This window comes from Pan paniscus, chromosome 12, assembly GCF_029289425.2.
Source record: "Pan paniscus chromosome 12, NHGRI_mPanPan1-v2.0_pri, whole genome shotgun sequence".
NCBI lineage: Eukaryota > Metazoa > Chordata > Mammalia > Primates > Hominidae > Pan > Pan paniscus.
This window is the reverse complement of record NC_073261.2, coordinates 76,106,622-76,127,081: the sequence shown is the minus strand read 5'-3', so window position 1 is coordinate 76,127,081 and position 20,460 is coordinate 76,106,622. Positions and strand designations below refer to the sequence as shown.

At 33.9% G+C, this 20,460-nt stretch overlaps 1 protein-coding gene across 48 annotated transcripts in view; it reads right to left on the bottom strand.

The window, feature by feature from the left end:
• NRXN1 (neurexin 1) overlaps positions 1-20,460 on the bottom strand; it is a 1,114,986-nt gene that overhangs the window by 313,453 nt on the left and 781,073 nt on the right. For all 48 annotated transcript variants that reach the window (XM_055107954.3, XM_055107959.3, XM_055107953.3 and 45 more), the window contains one exon: positions 7,406-7,587. In XM_055107954.3, the coding sequence (XP_054963929.1) occupies positions 7,406-7,587 (182 nt within the window). The remainder of the gene's footprint in view (positions 1-7,405; positions 7,588-20,460) is intronic.

The following is a 20,460-nucleotide window of genomic DNA, read 5'->3' as shown; positions in this document are numbered from 1 at the left end:
CTGGTTCTTAACCCTCAAGCAATGTCTTTGTTTCTTTTTTTCTTCCATAAATCTATATTGTGTTTAGAGTTCTGCAAAGCCTCCTTAATAACGTGCTTGCATATAGTTTAAATTGTTGCTCATCATTTCTTCCCGAGACACACAGACTCTGTCTGGATCATAAGGGTAAACATATTGGATATGTTCTAAATACAGGAGTTCTTAACCATTACTTCTTCTAAAAATTCCAGAATAACTAAGATGCTCCTGGATTCCTAAGTCAGTGTAACATTATAAATGTTTGCTCTTTTAAGCTTCTAAATTATGGAAAAATTGGTTACACAGGAACTAATCACACACATTATAAATTGCATTATAGGTGATCAAAAATAACGTGTTTATTTTGCCTAAAATGTTTCTTAAAGGTACGCTTTTGAAAAATAGTTAGTAGCTATAGAAGAAATTGTGGTATAGTCAGTAGTCAGAAAGAATTCAACAAGAAGTTCCTTGTTTTGACAGCTTGGCATAAGAAACAGGGTTTGCTAAAGCCACTCATCACTGGCTAACTTAAGAATAGATTTGAAGCCATTCTGTAAAATAGCCTGGGGCCCACGACAAAGCAGTGGGTCAAAAGGAGTAGTGATCACAGGATGGAGCAGAATCAATGGACATGATTTTCTCCAGCTAGGTAATGTCCTAGGAATTGTTTCTGCAACTCTTCCAAAGAGATTCCAGAGACCTAACTTCTTTCTGCTAGCTTAGCAGGTGAAAAGATCCAGGACCAACCCTGAAAACACTCACTATTTGAAAAAACTGTTCAATGACTGAGTCAAATCTATATAGTGAGAGAGAATGGGAAGAAATCTTCTGAACAGGAATTAGAAATAGAGAGATGACAAGAAGCTCATTTTTTAAAAAAAGTTAATATGTTTCACTGGAGTTGAAAGATAAGTAGAAAAATGGGAAAAATGGACACGAAAAGGGAAAGAGATCAAAATGCTGAAGACATTAAATTTTATGTACAGAATTTGCCTTTACCCATATATAATTGCAGTGGCATCAATGTGTTTTAACAAAGGAATAATATGATCAAAGAACCAGATTAGCAAATTAACCTGCCATAAGTATATAAAATGGATAGAAAAGTACTCAGAATGGAGACAGAAGGATAGCTGAGAAAGTGAGGCAGCAGTACAAGCCTCTAAGTGGTAAGTATGTGAACCGAGAAGAAGCTAGAAATAGCTATTTTGTTCTCATTTCTTAAATTTCACAGCAATAGAATTTCAGATGAGGAAATAACTCTAGAATTCTAGAAACCAAAAACATAGAGATTAAATGACACACTAAAGATGGTGACCAGTAATTTAGAAGTTGAGAAATTGAATTAACTTCCAAGGGAAAAGGATGAAGGTAGGAATCTGTATTGATTCATTTGCCTCTCCTACCTCCCACATAATAAACTAATTTAGCACTTAAGCCAATAGAAATGTGACCATCATTTCTCACATTTTCCCCAAAAATGACCTTTACACCTCAGAAGTTTGGACAGTAATTTTACAATACGTGGTGAAAAGGCATTATTTAATCCATCTTTTGAAATTGTAGTAAAATAGGCCACATGTTCTCTAATTCATATAACAATTAGGAAAGCTACCTCATGATACGGCAATAGAAAAAATAAATATATGAATGTAAAAGAACTAGGAAAGCAAAACCAAGCAATATATATACAACATATGATTTACAGGACTGAATCTGAATACTATATGGCAAAGTTAAACCTCTATAAAATCAGTGAATCTGTTGATTAGAAAGAGTATTTCAAATGGAACATAATTTCTATTCAAGAAAAACCTGAGGGGAAATAATTGGGTTTACCTTGTTGATATAGGTGTGCATCTATGTATAATTACTGACTTTAAAAAGATATTTCTGAATCAAATCTTAATAGAGCAGTAAGATAAATAATGTATAATGGAGAGAAGCAGAGAAAGATGAGAAAGACTTGACACGTCACCAATATTGGTGTTATTTTGGGACTTGTAATATTTACTATAAATACACTGTTTCTAGTCTACACTAAAACCAATGATCAAAAGGCATATTTCTAAATCAAAATCAATTAAGAGCTTGGTTTCAAAATAAGGCTTCCGGCCCAGCAAAGTACAAAGAAGCAACACTTAAGGCAAAAATGTGCAACAATTCACTCATCAAATTTGCAATGCTCTTTTATGCTCCCAAGATGAAAGGATTTCAAAACACACTCTTCACTCATCCCCTCCTCCACCCTCAGTGACATTTCCTCTGGTCAGAACCAATGCACATGTTAATATTTGTGGTAGTGAATGCATCCAGATTTATAGTGACTTTCTTCTGTCAGAGAGGCATTAAGTAATCTCCAAATGACATCACTAAACTGCTATATGAGGGCTTTTCTCTAGAAGTGACAACATTGGTAAAATTTCTAGATATATCTTATATAATATAAAAACTTGAGCTAAATTTTTCTTATTGCTTCTAAGAAACTATTTAAGTCATTATCAGTTAAATAATCCTCAACACATCGTAACTTAAACATGTCTTGTGTAACACTTCACAGTTTGCAAGTTATTTCTTTATATTCTTTATCTTAAAAATCTATTATTTGTTAACTGTCCACACAAATACTATACAAGTAAGAAAGTTAAAACTGTAAGGAAGAGAGATGAAGAAATATCAAGACACAAAAATACCAAGAAATACCAGTCACTTGGGGACAAAATGTTTGCTATAAATCATCTAAGTTAACTGGATCTCAGCTAGCTTGTTCATTCATTCATCCAACAATTATTTATTGAGGTAGTTACTAAACAACCAGCTCATTTATTTTTGTATCCACAGAGCCTAACATAGGCCTGGGTCATATTAGGTACTAAATAAATATTTCTGGAGAGGCTTCTAGGATGTACTGAAGCAAATGATGAAAAGTCACATTACTGTATTATTTTTCTTTCTTTCTTTCTTTCTTTCTTTCTTTTTTTTTTTTTTTTTGAGACGGAGTGTCACTCTGTTGCCAGTCTGGAGTACAGTGGCACGATCTCGGCTCACTGCAACCTCCACCTTCTGGGTTCAAACGATTCTCCTGCCCCAGACTCCCAAGTAGCTGGGACTACAGGCATGCGCCACCACACCCAGCTAATTTTTGTATTTTTAGTAGAGATGGGGTTTCACCATGTTGGCTAGGATAGTCTCCATCTCTTGACCTTGTGATCTGCCAGCCTTGGCCTCCCAAAGCGCTAGGATTACTGGCGTGAGCCACTGAGCCCAGCTATTTTTCTTATTAATCATCACCGTTATTATAAATCATGTTCTCTGCCATCAGAAAGTTTATTTCTATTTGTAAAAAATGGACAGATATAAAATAACTAGAGAATAATTCACGATAAAAGTGAACTACAATAAATAAGACAATTATTAACAAAAAATAAACATTCATCCAACTAAAATTTCACCATACACTTTCTTTAAACCACCAATCACCATAATCAATTCTTAGTTGAAGATTTCTGAAAACTACCTTTAAGATTTGAAGCTTCTCAATAATATGGCTGCTTATATCAAGTTCTATACTTTTTCTGTGTTGTAATCAGGAAGCTGGAGGACTTTCTCAGAGTTATATAGAAATTAAAATGTCTGTCACTTTACTTGACTGTTAAATAATTGAAGATCTACACTCATCCTAAGCCACAGTATTTTCAATGAATAATTTATTAAATCTATTAAATTCTTTCAGAAAATATTTATTGAGCACTCATATTCTAGGTACTACACTAATTAATTGCTCTTCACTTCATGTCTTATCTTCTCCTCACCCCTTCATAAAACCTTAACAATTTCAATAGTAATATTATATGACTTTGAGGTTAACAGTGGTAGCATTAATATTAATATGACAAAAAAATCCATCTATCAAAACTGGGCCACCTGACTCAAAAACCACTTTATTCCAAGTTGTTATGTTTTTAAGAGTACAGTTAATCAAAATTTTTTAAAATCCAACATTTTTATTCTGAAAAATTGGATGACAAACCATGTCAAATATTCAAATCTTCATTAAAATTATATGCCAATCAGATTTTTAAAATTATCTAATTTAAATAGCATTATATATTTCAGCAATGATGGAGCATCTCTTAATGCAATCAACTTTCTAATTTATTGGCTTACTCTATCAAATAAGGATGAAAATATTAAATCTGATCAGTACATAGTATACTTCGCTGACTTTGAAAGCTTACACAAATTTTCCTTGAAGTTCAATGGATAACGAATAAGTCTAACTTTTACAGATAAAAATGTTATCATTGATAGCATAGCACCAATTAGGTTAATTTTTAAGTCAGTTATATTCACAAACCTAAATCATACAGCAATAATCTAGAATTTATAAATCTTATTTTTCCTTTTAAATTTCAATAATGAAAGAAGTAGAACAATTTATTGGGCAAACCAAAATGGACTCAAAGATACCTAAATAATTTGATAAAACAGCCTTTGAATATTCTCAAATCTAAATATTAACAACAGTTCTGCTTCTATCACCCCCAGGCATTATCTTGTGTTCCTTTGCACTTTCTTTGTTCCTTTCTTCCCTCCCTTTCTTTCTTTCTTCTTTCCTTCCTTCCTTTCTTCTTGCCTTCCTGTCTGGTTTTCATTTTTTCTTTTAATTTCTAATTCCTCTTTCTTTTAGTATTCCATGCACCCAACATTTTGGGAAAGTGCTGGAGGTAAACTTAGGTAGTAAAAAGAAAAACCACTGGCGTTGTGTTAATTTTTATTACATGCTTAAAACATGGAAAAAGGCCGGGCATGGTTGCTCATGCCTGTAATCCCAGCACTTTGGGAGGCAGAAGCAGTTGGATCACCTGAGGTCAGAAGTTCAAGACCAGCCCGGTCAACGTAGTGAAAACCCGTCTCTACCACATATACAAAAATTAGCTGGGCGTGGTGGTGGGCACCTGTAATCCTAGATATTTGGGAGGCTGAGGCAGGAGAATAGCTTGAACCCAGGAGGCAAAGGTTGCAGTGAACTGAGATTGCATCATTGCACTCCAGCCTGGGCAACAAGAGCAAAACTTCGTCTCAACAACAATGACAACAACAACGACAACATGGAAAGAAATGACTTATCTCCACATAAAAGACTTGTTGAGTCTGTAATGTCTAATCACCTCTTCTAGGCAATGGGAGAAAGAAAATTTAATTTGACCAGATTTGAACTAAGACTGAGTCCCATTAGTTGATAAGGAGTGGGTAGGGCTGACAAAAAACAGTATTTGAGAAGCCCAGGAGGACACGGTTTACGAGCAAGGGAGATTTTGAAGATATCAAGTCCTAGAGAAAGGGTGTGTAGAGACATGCACTGAATCCAAAGAGAACAACCAGGCAAGACCAAGATCGGAGATTCAGAAAGAAGAAGGCCTTCACAGTGCAGCTATCAGAAATCCATGGCTTGTAAAGGAGATATGGAGGGTGTTACACTAGAATGGACGCCGAGAAAGTCAATTCTTTACTTATGACAGGACCCTAAGACCACATTTGACCAGAACTGGAAAGAAATACCTATTCTTGCAGTCTAAAACTCTTTGACCATAAAATAAACAACAGTGGTTTGAGTAATTCAGTAACACAGCCCCTTGTGATTTGAGAGTGATCATTGTAGAACCTTTTCTCAGAGTAAAAGTGTAATTGGTTATGGATCAATAAGTAATTTATTTTAGAAGGAAAAGGCCCTTGTTTTCATTTTTATTTATTTATTTTTTTGAAGTAGCAAAGCTCTTAAATCAGAACTGAGCAAATACATTTTGAAAGTTGAGATTACCCTAACCAGCAAGATTCCTTACTGTACTAGTAAAATTTATCTTAACTGATCATTTATTTATGATGCCATAAAAATCCAGATGCTCTTAATTTTGATTGTTAGAAATTTGCTAAAAGGCACCTGAAATTACTTTTCCAGAGTTCCCCTCTTGAGAACTACATTTTAAATTGAAATTTTACTATGGTTCAATAATGGCTGTGCTGAGGGGTTTTGTTGTGTTTTTCAAGCTTATCAATGAATTTAGCCCTTGTGGTCAGTGTAAACTCCTACACAGCTTATTGGAAATTCCAGAATTCTAAGGCAAAATTAAGATTAAGAAAATAGTTTAATAAAAACAGTGAATTAAAAATTTGTAAAAGTTTGTGCTAATGTACTTTGGTGTTTCATGTTTTTCTTAATTATTTTAGAACTGGTACCCAATGACCACTTTCTAACAGGAAAGAACATGATGACCTAATCAAATGTCCTTTGGAGAGTGAGCACTGATAGAAGGAGAACTTATAGGGAAAGACAAAACAAAATAGAACAAACTTCCATGGTCGCTTAATGCATGGGAAATAAACTGAACCTCAAGGATAAAAAAGAGGAAGGGGAGACTTACCTGTTTCTTCTGAAATCTTCCAAAAGATAGACTTTAGACCAAGAACTATGATAATAAGAATCCTTTAGAAAAGTTTTTGAATATGTGACACACTATGATTTTTTGGATATATCAATAAAATATTAATATCTCTTAACAATAAAAGACACTGTGCTTCTTTACAAATAATGCAAGAAAATGAAGATATAAAGAGTTGCAAACATACTCATTAATAATTTTTAAAATGCAGAGAAATAAGTGCCCCTGAACCCTAAAGTTAATTATGGCAACTTTCAAAGGAAAATGAAACTTTTCATTCATGACTATTCTTTGCTATCTATTATATGCTGAGTAAATTACTGTGGGAGGCTTACAACTTTAGAGAAAAGAGAATGGGCCCAGGATGTAAGTGGTAATTATGAATTAAAATGTATTTTCCTGACACTTACGTATCAAAATGAGTACAAAATGGCACAGAAACTATCTTTTTGCCATCTTGTTTCACATCCTCAAGTATCCTTAAAGTATCCTTTCCTTCCTTTTATTTCATGTAGCTTCAGGTAAGTACTTTCTCTAGTGAGCAAAGAAATAAAGACAGAATCCAGATCTTTGGATGTCACCAGTATTACAACCTCCTGCTTCCAGCCAGATGGTGTGGTATCTACTAGGCAATAACTTATTTTATTCATTTGGCAAGTCTGCCTAAAGACACTAAAATCACTCCAAAAATTTTTTAAAAATTATTTTGAACACAGAATTAAGAGGAATTCACACTCCAAAAAAAAAAAAAAAGTTTGCATTGTAAAGAACGCGATTAACTACAGCAATAGGTATATGGTCTTATTTCCTCTAGATTGTATTCATATTTCCTATAACAAAGTACTGGTTTCTGGGGGAAGGAAGCATCCAAGAAGCAAAATTATAAATTCTTTATAAAAAGTTAACAGTAAAAAGTAAAAGCTGAATCTTATTCAAAAAGTACTTACTATATGCAGTTCTAGGTAGTCACCCAAGCCTGAAGAACTGTCCACTCGCACCAATACAGCTTCTTTCTGAACAGTGCTAAACCCTATGGCCAGTCTGTCTGCTCGTGTACTGGGTCGGTCATTAGGAGGCCACTTATACGTGATTTGTCCACCACCTTTGCTAAAGATATATGTCGTCCCAGCTGGAAAACAAAAATCAAAACCAATTAGTCCAAATACATCAAGTCTGCACATTAGCAAGGCATGTTGTATTGATATATCAGTAAAGTATCAACTCTACACACAAAACTATGGCAAAGTAAATTATAGATTTCAATCAAATGTGCTCAAGAAAGTGGACCAAGTTGTTTTAAAAGAAATGGAGAGGTAGCTCAGTTTTTAATACACTGATTAAATTTACCAGCAGGTGTTTCAGAACAAATAGTAGGTTACTGTGTTTTCCATTGAGTTGGACAAGAATGGAATGTAATGAGGCATTATCTTTTCCTGCCAGTTTTTAAGAAATAGTGTAGTAGAAAACACTGACTGGATGCTTCCAAAAAGCAACAGCAGCACATATCAACTTGGTATTGAAATAGGAGCTGCATGCAGATGTGACAGGGTCATAGAGCACAGTGGAGAAAGTCACAACAAATGTGCTAGGAATCTAACTTTTATGGAAAAAGGATCTATTTACATGTGACAGATAACTAATGGATGAATAGCCACAAGCCCCAGTAGCCATGTCAAGAACATACAGATAACAGATGTCATCCCTAGAAGTCAGGTTTTGTTTAACAAGCAACATCTAGTAGCTGTCAAACTATTCAGAATCATAAAAAGACCCACATCCTCTGCCACCCCAAGGTGAATACAAGCCTTATAGCACTGAGAATAATGTCACGGACTCATTCTGTGAGTGTTCAAATTTTACCTTATGGTTGTCTGGTCAGTAAATTATCCAGCTTAAATGAAAAGAGTCTTTTTCAAACAAATTTATTCAGCATTTGATATGGTTTGGCTCTGTGTCCCCACTCAAATCTCACCTGAAATGGTAAACCCCATAAACCCCATATGTTGAGGGCAGGGCCTGGTGGAAGGTGATGGGATCATGGAGCGGCTTTGCCCATGCTGTTCTCATGATAGTGAGTTCTAACAAGATCTGATGGTTTTATAAGTGTTTGACATTTCCTCCTACACACACTTCTGTCTCTCCTGCTGCCTTGTGAAGAAGGTGCCTGCTTCCCCTTCTACCATGATTGTAAGTTTCCTGAGGCCTCCTCAGCCACGCAGAACTGTGAGTCAATTAAACCTCTTTTCTTTATCAATTACCCAGTCTCAGGGAAGTTCTTTATAGCAGTGTGAAAATGGACTAATAGAGCATTTGATGCACTAGTCTTACCTCAATGCATCATTCATTGCCCACCCATTTTGGTTCTATTATTTTGAGGGCCTGAATAGAACCAAAAAAGAAAGAAAAAAGATTGGATTTTCCCTCTGTCTTCTTCTGACTGCTTTAAATGGGACATTGTTGTTTTCCTGCCTTTGCAGCTTCTTGTTCTCATGCCTTCAAACCTGGACTAAAATCTACATAATTGTTTCTCCAGTTGTCAGTCCCATAATCGATACCCCTAGCTTTTCTGGTTCTCTAACTTGCAGACAGCAGATCATATATGATTTGATCATATATACATGATCATACATAATAAGAGAAAATATGAAAACGTAGGCCACAAAACATCTTGTATTTATAGAAAAATAGCTTGTACCAAGAGTAACATTTATGTGTAAAAGTTGTGTGTACAGCAGTATGTTTTCAAGAAAACTATACATTGAATTGCCATGATTATCAAGTTTACCAGTTAAATGGAGTTGACCTACTATCACATTTGTGTACATTTAATTAAACAGCTGACAATATTGATTGTGTGGCCATTTTTGGAAGCAACTCTTCTTTGTTTTCTGTTACAGACATTTCCACAGGCCTTTGAGAAATTCCAAAGACCTCTGCAATATGCCTATTGTACTTGATGCTTAAATAGGCCTTGGTATATAGACCTCTTCCAAGAAACATGTTAGGAGAAAATTGAATGCAAAAGTGATAAACATGAATACTGTTAAAATGCAAAGCTATAGAGGCTGTGCCTTTCTCTATTAATTTTGAGGATACCAATGCATGAAAACAGTTTATCTCTTTCAAGAGAGAAAAGGTAAGCCATATTTCAAAAGCACCAGTCAGTGCACAAAGAAAATTCAGAATATACAGAGTGTAGATCAGAAATCCCAGGGCTTTCCTGAGCCACTTATGTTCTACATCCTCAGAAGCTTCTTCATCATAATCTTTATAGGCAAACACTATTTGAGAAATATTTTTCTGCCTGGTAACTTTTGCAAATGATTAAGTATTAACTTTTCTAGTGAAGCCCATTGTTGATAAAAAATAGGACAAGAACATAAAAAAGTGGAGATGGCTTTAAAAGGAGGATGTAGTGGTTATCTCTGAGTGCTGATATTTAATAATTAATTTTTTTCCTTTTTTAAATTGGCTTTGTTCTCTAATGACTATATACATTATGTGAAATAAGACAAATATTCAAAACTAGAGATGCTATTTAATGATATAAAACCACACATATCTAAGAATTCAGATGGTTTAAGAATTATATAAGTGTGAGATAAGCATTATAAAACAACATTGCATAGTAATTTTTAACTTTAAACATCACTTTCACAATTAAAAAAAATCTTATCTACTTATTATGGAACATAGGGCAGACATTACTTCCATGCTATATCTGAGGAAATTTAGTCATAAGGGGATTAACATGCTATCTAAAGTTCCAAACTTGGTTAATTGGCAGAGTTGGTATAAAACCCATATCCTGATACCTCTTCCAGTATATATATATATATATATATATATATATATATATATATATATGACAGAAATATTTCTGTTATCATAACCAGGCAGTCAAGAAAAAGTTAATTGGATGTCAGTCTGAATTTATCAAGGCCAACTGTTATCATATTCTAATGTCTTATATCCATAAAGTGACATTTGCTCTTCATTATCATATACTTTCTTCTCACCTCACAATACTTTTAAAAAGAGAAAAATAACATCTAAATGTAAAATGACAGCACATTTAATATATGTAGATTAACATTTAGTTGGGTTACACTTCCCAAACCTATGGAACTATGAAAGTTTCTAGCACAATTACAGAACTTGTGGGTAATAATTTGAAGTTTTACACTTTCAGTAAGATAAGTGTCACAATACAAATACCATTACTCAAGATTTGATTTCATCTCAGATTTTAACCTTTTTCAGTGACTCTAAAACTTGATGACTAGAATGAGATTAGCTAATCTGTCTTGTTTAGAATGACTTTACAGTTTTTTAGGTTTCACCAAAACAAAGCAAAAAAATCGCAACTACTGTTTGTCAAACATTGCCATTATTTCTAGTTTCCTTTTTTCCCACCAGATATATCCTGAGAGCAGTCTTTCTTAGTTTTTCTTCTGTATGCATGGTAGTGCATTGTATTGTACTCATCAGCACAATTTTATAATAAGCGAGACAATTAGATATCCAGTCCTTCCTCAGCTCTCTTCTACAAACTTCTATAAGCACTCTGGATTTTTTTTTAAAAATTAACTTTGCATCAAACTTTACAAAATCTCCTATATTCTTAAAGTCCTCTTTTCACTGAGCTAGAAAATTACTCTCATAATCAAATATAGTGGGTTAGATGGCTTAAAGTTTCAAAATCTACCTCCTTTAACACACATCTTTCTGAACCAAGGACATGATGTACTTACTGAAGCAGAATAGCTTAGAGATTAAGAATGTGAACTCTAGACTCAGAGAGATCTGGGTTCAAATTCCAACTGTGTCATTTACTAGCTATGTGACCTTGGTAGCCATTTATTCTGTATTGGGAGTCCTATTTGAAAAAACATGGGGATAGCAACACTATCTTATAGAGCTCTATCAGAATTAAATGAGATATTACAAAGTAACATTTAGTCCATTTCCTAGTATGTGATAAATGCCTAATACATTTTAGAGAAAATAGGTGTCATGTGTGAGGGCAGTTACGTGTGCTGTAAAAATATAAAATAATGAACACTGTAACATTGTTTTATTTTAATATGAAAGCCTTCAGAAAAGTTGGACATATTTCAAAGTTATGTCCAAGTCAAGTGACTTTCAAAAATGACATTCCTACCTTGTAATTTTTATTAATATTTTCAATATTTCGTAGCATGGATTAGGACTTTTATGTAAACTCATTATATCATTATTTATGTTCAGTAATAGTTGACAATGGAAGGAATATTAAATTGTATCACATGGGAGCTTTCATGAGAAAAAGAATATTAGCTCATCACCATAAAACATCTAGCATAGTAAGATTTATAGCATAATGCAAAAAAAAATCACTTGACCATTAAATAAAGACCAAACTTACCAAAAAACCCTGCCAGCTAGCTTTTTAAAAATTTTATCTTTACAGAAACATGTTTTATTTTACTATATAAGTGAGTTAAATATGCAGTGGCAGTACATCTTAATCACAATTCCAATATAGAGAGGAACATAGAGGAATGTGTCACCTTTATTATTTATGCATGTTTCTATATGGCAAGCACCACCACATCAGTACCATGACTACTAATGGATTTACTGCAAATTAACCTTGACATCCATCAGATCGCTGAATGTATGAATGACTGAAATTTAAAGTGGTTTTCAGCAATCTCCACATTTAAGCTGTGCAGCAAACCTCTATTACTCACTCTAAATTCATTAACAAAGCTGGCTTTATCAGACACAAATTTAGCAATGTCAACATACTTTACACTCCAATAAATGTTTGTAAAAAATATACATGGGCTCCCGTATCTCTTGTTTAAACTGCCTGTGATGTTATAATCAGGGAATATTTTTAGATCTTATTGAACATGCTATTTACATATAGGGCTCTCTCCCCTCCTGTTCTTTCTTGCCAACTGTCCCTTGCCTAAGTGTGCCCACTTCAGCCTCACGTCAATTCTGCAAAGGCTAACATATTCCCTTACATAGACTGAAACTTTCTGAAAAAGAAAACCAATCAGCATGTACAGGTCTGCTCAATTATTGGTTGCTCTGGATCCTTGCTACATGAACAATAATATAATTATCTTCGGAGTAGATTAGCTTCTAACCCATAACATAAGTATATGAATAAAAAGGTTACTTTTTGAAAGCCTATAATTCTTCAAATGTCATCTTGTAGCCAACACGAAACATTCAGGCAATTATGTTTCTATTAATAAATGTAACAGGAATATAACACTTCCTTCAGTGAAAGTTTACAGTAAAAGCCAGGTACCCAGATGAATATTAAAAGTAAAGCATTTGTAAGGGGAACCTTTATTCTTTCTACAACCTTTTCCAGATGCTGTTGTTAATTTGAAATTTTCTGGAGAATTTCTACCTATATGGAGGAATTCTTTGGCTTAAGGTTCATAAAAAGCAAAAGCACAGAGAAGACCACATTGTATGCAAAAAGAGTTTTAGATCAGGGCAACATTTCTAAACTGATGAAACAGAATCTTAACAATCACTAAAACAATAACAAGTAAATACACTTTATTTTCCTTCTGAATTATTGTAAGTTCTTTGTAGAATCATAAGGAATTATTTCTTGAAGCTGAGCACTATAGGTTCCTAATTACTAAAATTTCATATAGGCATATTAAAAATTCAGAAAAAGTGAACATCTTAGGAGAAATTAATGGAATCAAGTAATGAGTTTCTACCTATAATATGTAACCACTTCTAGATTTAAAAATTAATTACAATAATTACTAATATTGAGAAGTAAGACACAGCCCTCAATGTTACATATGCATGTAAGGGTGCAAAGACAAAGATGCTAGGAAAAGAAAAAGAAAATATGGACTATATATCATAAATTAAGACTTCTGGTGGGAGGGGCAGACAACAGAATTGGCAAATGTGTTATAACTAGCTAAAGAGATTGGAGAATTAGACAGATTTTTACTCACATCTTTGAGAAAGAGAATGGATATGCTCTTTATAAATGAAAGAAGGCAAGAAACATGACATGTCACAGAAATTGTTTAGGCATAGGTCCCATATTCTCAATCAGGTCGAAACAAAAAATGTCCAGAAGAATTTAGATAATTCCCAAATAATGAAAGCTTTATGGAAATAGTTAAGGATGATATTCAAGACAGCAACATAGGTCAACAGATACAAAGTTACAGTTAGATAGGAAGAATGAGTTCTGGTGTTCTGTTGCACAGTAGGGTGACTATGGTTAATATTATTATATTGTAAATTTCAAAATAGCTAGGAGAGAGGATCTGAATGATCTAACAACAAAGAAATGATAAATATATGGATGATGAATATGCTAAACATACCGATTTGATTTTTACACAACATATATATGTATTAAAACATCACTATAAGTGTGTACAATTATAACATGTCAATAAAAACAAAACACAATAAATAAATTTCAAAAAAGAGAACAATGGGAAGTTTGTCATATATAGCAAATTGTATGTTCTGTCAAAACTCTAGACTAAAGCATTTTTTAATTATTAATTTTTTTATTAAATAAAATTAAGTTATTAAATTTTAAAAAATACGTTGTTGACTACTTATTAAGTCATATGCAAACTGAGCAAGACAGGGAGACTCAAACTTGTGAGCACACTATTTTCTTGCATTGGAATTTCATGAAACTGATACTGTCTAGGATCACTGTCCACACACTATTCCACCAAACACCAATCATAAATTTGGTTCAAGTTAATCCAAAAGATTCTTGAACTCTTGCAAATCAGACACTGTCATACCTCCAGTATCCAGGAGGACTCATTAGGTGTTAACAATTAATGTTTTCCAAATTTTTAAGGGGATCAGAGGAGGGTGAACCAGCTAGACTCCACGGTAGACATGGGAAGTCTGAAAGCAGAAGAGTATTCCTCTTCAATAAGCCAGCCCATATGAGATTAGGCTCTAGCCCAGCCAAGATACCATTTAAAAAAACAATTGTGTGTGTTTACTCAACAAGAAATTTTAATCAAAATAAAACAATTGAGAAAATGAAATAACTAAAAGTTACTGTGATTCCAATGAGGTCAAGAATCATTTCTCTCAAATATAATTTCAATAGTAATTATGCGCTTCAATAAAAAATGAATTTACCTCTACCTATTGGCCCAAACCTTTTCTCTAATAAAAATGTTTTTCTAATAAATGTTCTATATTTTCTATATTCTCTAATAAAATTGCTATATCTTAGAAAGAAGTATATATTCATAAATACATTTTATCACATTTTGATGTTTATAAAAAGAGTATGGTACATGAAAATAAAGTATTCATTCTTCTAAAAACAAGTGTATACCACTCTAATAAGTGAAATAATTATTTAAAATGTAAATAGATCCATGGCTGACCTATCTTGTCAATATCTTAGACATTCATTCAGAAACACCACCAATAGCAGCAAAGACTGCACACTGGACAATCAAATAGGCACCATTCATATAGAATTAGATGTTAATGATGTTCATTGGTGTGGTATAAAACTATGACTCTACATAATCAAGGATCAATGATTGATAGAGATTGTGCTGATTTGAATAAGTTATTCTCTTTTTTTTTCTGACATTATAAGGGCATTAACTAACATAGAAAACATTTCTAAGCCTTCCTATCTCTTGATTTGCTGATAAGTGCCAACTGTGTGAAAGGAGCTAAGAATATAAATTCAGAAACAGCCTTTTCTCTTCAGCAGATAGGATCTGTTCATTAAAGGTAAATATTAGGGCAAAATAGTTTGTGTGAGATGTCAGACAAATGGTGGTGTTCTGTTGCACAGTAGGGTTACTATGGTTAATATTATTGTATTGTAAATTTCAAAATGGCTAGAAGAGAGGATTTGAATTTTCTAACCATAAAGAAATGACAAATGTATGTGTATTTGTCAAATATTTGACAAATATATGGTATTCAACCACGTTATCATCTATTTTGGATTTTTAAACTGTTTTTTAAGAAGGTGATAATATTAAAAGCACTGATTAATGAAAACCTTAAGATTATCAGAAAAAAATGATAAGAAAAATCTATGTGTGTGTATGTATTTTCTTTTAGGTCAAAGTCATGTAAATAGATGAATAGTTTGAAATAATGTTCAACCCAATGAACAGTACTTTTAAAAATGCATGCAATAAGTGGTCCACTTAGTGGTATCTTTGCAACATATTTTCTTTTACAATCTACTTATTATTTTCCTGGCAAATGTGTCATTTAGAAGTATCCCCTCCAGGAACAGTTGAGTTCAATAGTTTGAGCTGCCCAGAGAGACAAACTTGTTTTGAGATCAAATTCAAAGTCCTGGGAACTGCTTAAAAGGCTCTTGGTCCAGGTTACCTGGCCGAGTAGAAAAACAAGTAAGTAGTAGAACTTTTGCCAATCAGATTAGAAAAAATTCCATAAAGACAGCAAAGTGATCTAGAATTAAAAATAAAACAAAGCAAAGTAATCCCACAACCAATAATCCTAAGAACATCAAATGCTTATGTCTTCCCTTCCGAAACTAGGCTCCCTCCAGCAGTAGGTGAACTTTATTAAAATTCTCTGGCAAGTAACTCAGTAATCAATTTGTATTAAAGCTATAGGCAGCAGGGATAGGAAGAAAAAGAATCACATCATCAGGAACTTTAAGAAAAATCTATTTTGAAGAGCATAACCTAAGTGTTCATGTTCCCAGTAAACTCTTAAAATTATTAGCTGGTCGGTAGAAGTTGTAGTTGCCTAGCAATGTCCTTCAACTTACTTATTTCAAAGGTTAATTGTGAAAATGGCTTTCATTAGGATTCAAGAGTCAAGAATTTTCTTTACTATAATTATGGTCTAAAAAATGTCCAGTTTAAAAAAAAAACTGACATAAACATAGACTTACTGCCGAAATACTCTTGGAGAAAAGTGAGTAAACTTTTCAATTTACAAATAACAAAACTGAGGCGCAGAGAAACCAAGTGTCTTCTCAATGTCAAACAGATGGGTGCAGGCTTGTACTTAACTCTACTCTTAGTGATTTTTTTTTTCTATACAACAAAAAGCTAAGCTCAAATGACTAATTCTTACTTAGAAAAATAAATTATAATTCACAAATCAAGGTCTCATTTCAATCATTTTAGAGTTTTTCTAATGATGCTTCCTTAGTCTGATTTGGGGAAAGTTTCTATAATGACACTTAACAGAAATGATTCACTCACATTCTGACATTTTTAGAGTCTATCCTGAATCTTTAAAAGGTGTGAGGTATCTGCAATGCTTTATTGTAAACATCCTCTCCAAGCAGCCATCCAAGCCTTTGGCTTATTCTGAAGCTTCTAAATTGTGGACCAAAGATGCAGAAGACAAATTTTCCTTATTATTACCACAGTCACTTTCATTCTACACCAGAAAGGCTTTATGACTTTTTGGCAGTGACACTTCTTTTTGTCCTTAGCAATGGAATTAAATCCTTAATACAAAAGAATAGGTATTTATTTTGAATTATTTGCATCGCATAGTTAAATAGAAGGGACCATGCAAACAATAAAATTTGTAATAATTTTAGGCTAAAACCAGAACCTTAACTTTTGTTTATTTCCTAATCTTAGTTCTACTCATTTATCTTCTTCCTGCCTATCTGCTATACTTAAGTCATTCTTTACCTGACTAGGCCCTCATCAAAACCATTTACTAATTATTTTGGACTGGAACAGAAGGGAATATTAGTTTTTGACTCAGAAATTATCTCAGACTAAGCTCTAACTTGATTTACCTAGGCATTCACAAATGCAATACACATTCTCCTCTCAAAGTCACTTTTACTTCTGCTGGTTTAGGCCTCTCTGCTGCACCTTGATTTCTTTTGTCATGCGTTCCACATTCATTCCAGCCAAGGTTAATTCTCGCCTTTCAACATCCACTAACTTATTTTTAATTTTTGAACTATTATAATATATGAGAATTGTCTTTTATTGAAATACCCATTTTAAAAAGTATGCATCCTGAAGAAAGGGATCTTGCTTTAATTCTAGGTATCCTTATAAAAAATTATGTGCTTTTATTCACTTACTAATTATTAATAATGACCTAATACACTCCTCAAGCTAAGTCAGGACCACTGATTCAACGATGAATACCATAAGACTCCTGATTCTGAAACAAGTATAGGAAGGATTTATTTATGTGATCCACCCCATGCCTACATCCATCAGCATGATGGAGTATCTGCAGCTATACAAGAAATTGGAATGATTTCACCTAATACAACAATCTCAGATAAGGACACAGATTGCCTAAATTATTCTGATAAGAAAAAACATTGTCGACTTAGTCATACCTGGGTAAGAAATAAGTATTATGAAGAGTCATGGGACTCCTCAACCTGGTAATGGTGATCACATGAAAAGGAGCACCAGATCTCACAGTTCACTTGAATAACATAGCCCAAAATTCTGCATATTTTACAGGGAAAAGCTGGATATACCTTGCTAGTCCTCAGGCTTTAATGATTTATTAATACTCAGAGAAATCTGACAGATAGCACCTTAACCAGGTGATCAAAGCTAGCATCACCAGTAATGAGACATATCAAATTCAGGTTCTCCAAATATGGCACACTGAGGACACTGCAACATTCTGTGTTATTTTTGGCAAAAATTCACAGTCTCAGTTTTAGTTTTCCAAAAATGCATAGTCTCAATCTAATTATAAGAAAACATCTAACAAACCCAAATTGAAGGACATTCTAGAAAATAACTGGCAGCACTCATCAAGAGTCGAGGGCAGGAAACAGAGAAAGACTAAGGAACTGTCCTATATTAGAGAAAACGAAGAAGGTATGACAACTTGATGAAATGCAAGATCCTGGCTTTGATAGTGGACCACAGAAGAGGGCATTAGTGGGACAATTGGCAAGGTTTGATTAAGGTCTGACTCTTACTTAATAATACTACATTAATGTTAATTTCCTGGTTTTAATCATTGTACTCTGGATATATGAGATGTTAACATTTGTGGGAGCTAACTGAAAACACAAGAAGACTCTTTTAATTTTTTATAACTTTTTTGTAAATCTAAAATTTCAAAATAATTTTTAAAGATAAATATATTAGTCATGAAGAGCAATTTAGAATCTCTCTCTCTCTTTTTTATTGAGACAGTCTCATTCTGTCATATAGGCTGGAGTTCAGTGGCTCAAACATAGCTGATTTGCAGCCTCAAACACCTGGGCTCAAGCAATCCTCCCATCTCAGCCTCCTGAGTAGCTGGGGCTTCAGGCACATGGCCACCATGCTTGGCGAATTATTAAATATTTTCTTGGAGATAAGGTCTCACTATGTTTCCCAGGTTGGTTTCAAACTTCTGGCCTCAATAGATCTTTCTGCCTTGGCCTCTGAAGTGCTGGGATTCTGGGTGTGAGCTATAGTGTACAGTTTAGAATCCTGAATAAGATTCTTTGCCATGGGAATTCATGCAAGAGAGGTAGCTTGAGAAACACCTACCTCTTGAAATGAAGTAGAGTTTGAGATTTCGTTTGGCTATAAAAACAGGAGAGCATTTAGAGGTGGGCAGAAGACATTTAACTTTTGTTCTACCTAATAAATTTGCTTAACGCAGAGCTCTTTGTAAATAAATCATTATTAAGTCTTTAAAATGAACATATTCTAAAAATGCAAGTTAAAATAGAAATTGCCTAAGTAGAGTGGTCAACTCTGGGATCAGTTCACCCAAAAAGACAGACAACTTATTCATTCATTTAATTCTTTTATCAGAATGTCATTGTAAATATCATTGAAATTCTTATGAAATGTTTTCCAGTCTTAAAACCATGTAGATACATAGTTTTAAGTCAGAATACATTTTTCCTGTCTTGTAATTAGAACTTCTTCACATTAGTGTGAGCTAATTCCTTCCCTAAGTTTGGAATCTAAGAGGGAAACTAGTGTAAACAAATACTTGTATGTGTAGAAATTGGCATACGTTTTGGGCTGGGTATGGTGGCTCACACCTGTAATCCCAGCACTTTGGGAGGCCAAGGCAGAAGGATTCCTTGAGGCCAGGAGTTTGAGACTAGCCTGGGCAACATAGCAAGACCCTGTCTTTACAAACTTTTTTTTTTTTTTTTTTAAATTAGCTGGGTGTGGTGGCACACATCTGCAGTCCTAGCTACTTGGGAGGCTGAAGTTGGAGGATCACTTGAGCCCAGGAGTTTAAGGCTGCAGTGAGTTGTGATCACATCACTGCATTCCACCCTGGGCAACAAAGTGAGACCCTTTCTTAAAAAAAAAAAAAATGAAATATTGTGGTTATGATGAAAAAGATGATTCAAAAGGCAGGGGATGGTGGTAATTATGGAGGAAGGACTCATATCTCTTCTAAGAAAACAAGACAAAAAAATCCTATGATAGATCATTTTTAGATTTCTTGAAAGTTTAAAAACCAGATGGCTTAGAGAGGTGGCAGGGAAAAACTCTAACTTAAATTAATGAGTGGGGCATTTTGACACAAACAAACAAATCAACAAAAAACAATGCGGAGACAACAGCAGAAATATATTGCTGGAGACAGAATACAAAGGCAATAAAATAGTATGATTTAAGAATAAAAACATCTGTACACTCAATAAATACTAATTAAGCATTTACTATGTATAAAGCACCATGCTAGATCCTGATGATGATAAAAAGGTGTGACATAGCTCTGAAATCCAGCTTTTTCTCAACTATCATGACCCATCCAAACGCATGTCATTTCTTTCCTTTCTTTTTTTTTTTTTTTTGAGATGGCGTCGCACTCTGTCATCAAGACTGGAGTGCAATGGTGTGATCTCGGCTCACTGCAAACTCTGCCTCCCGGGTTCAAGCAATTCTCCTGCCTCAGCCTCCCAAGTAGCTGGGATCATAGATACGCGCCACTATGGCTGTCAAATTTTTATATTTTTAGTAGAGATGGGGTTTCACCATGTTGGCCAGGCTTG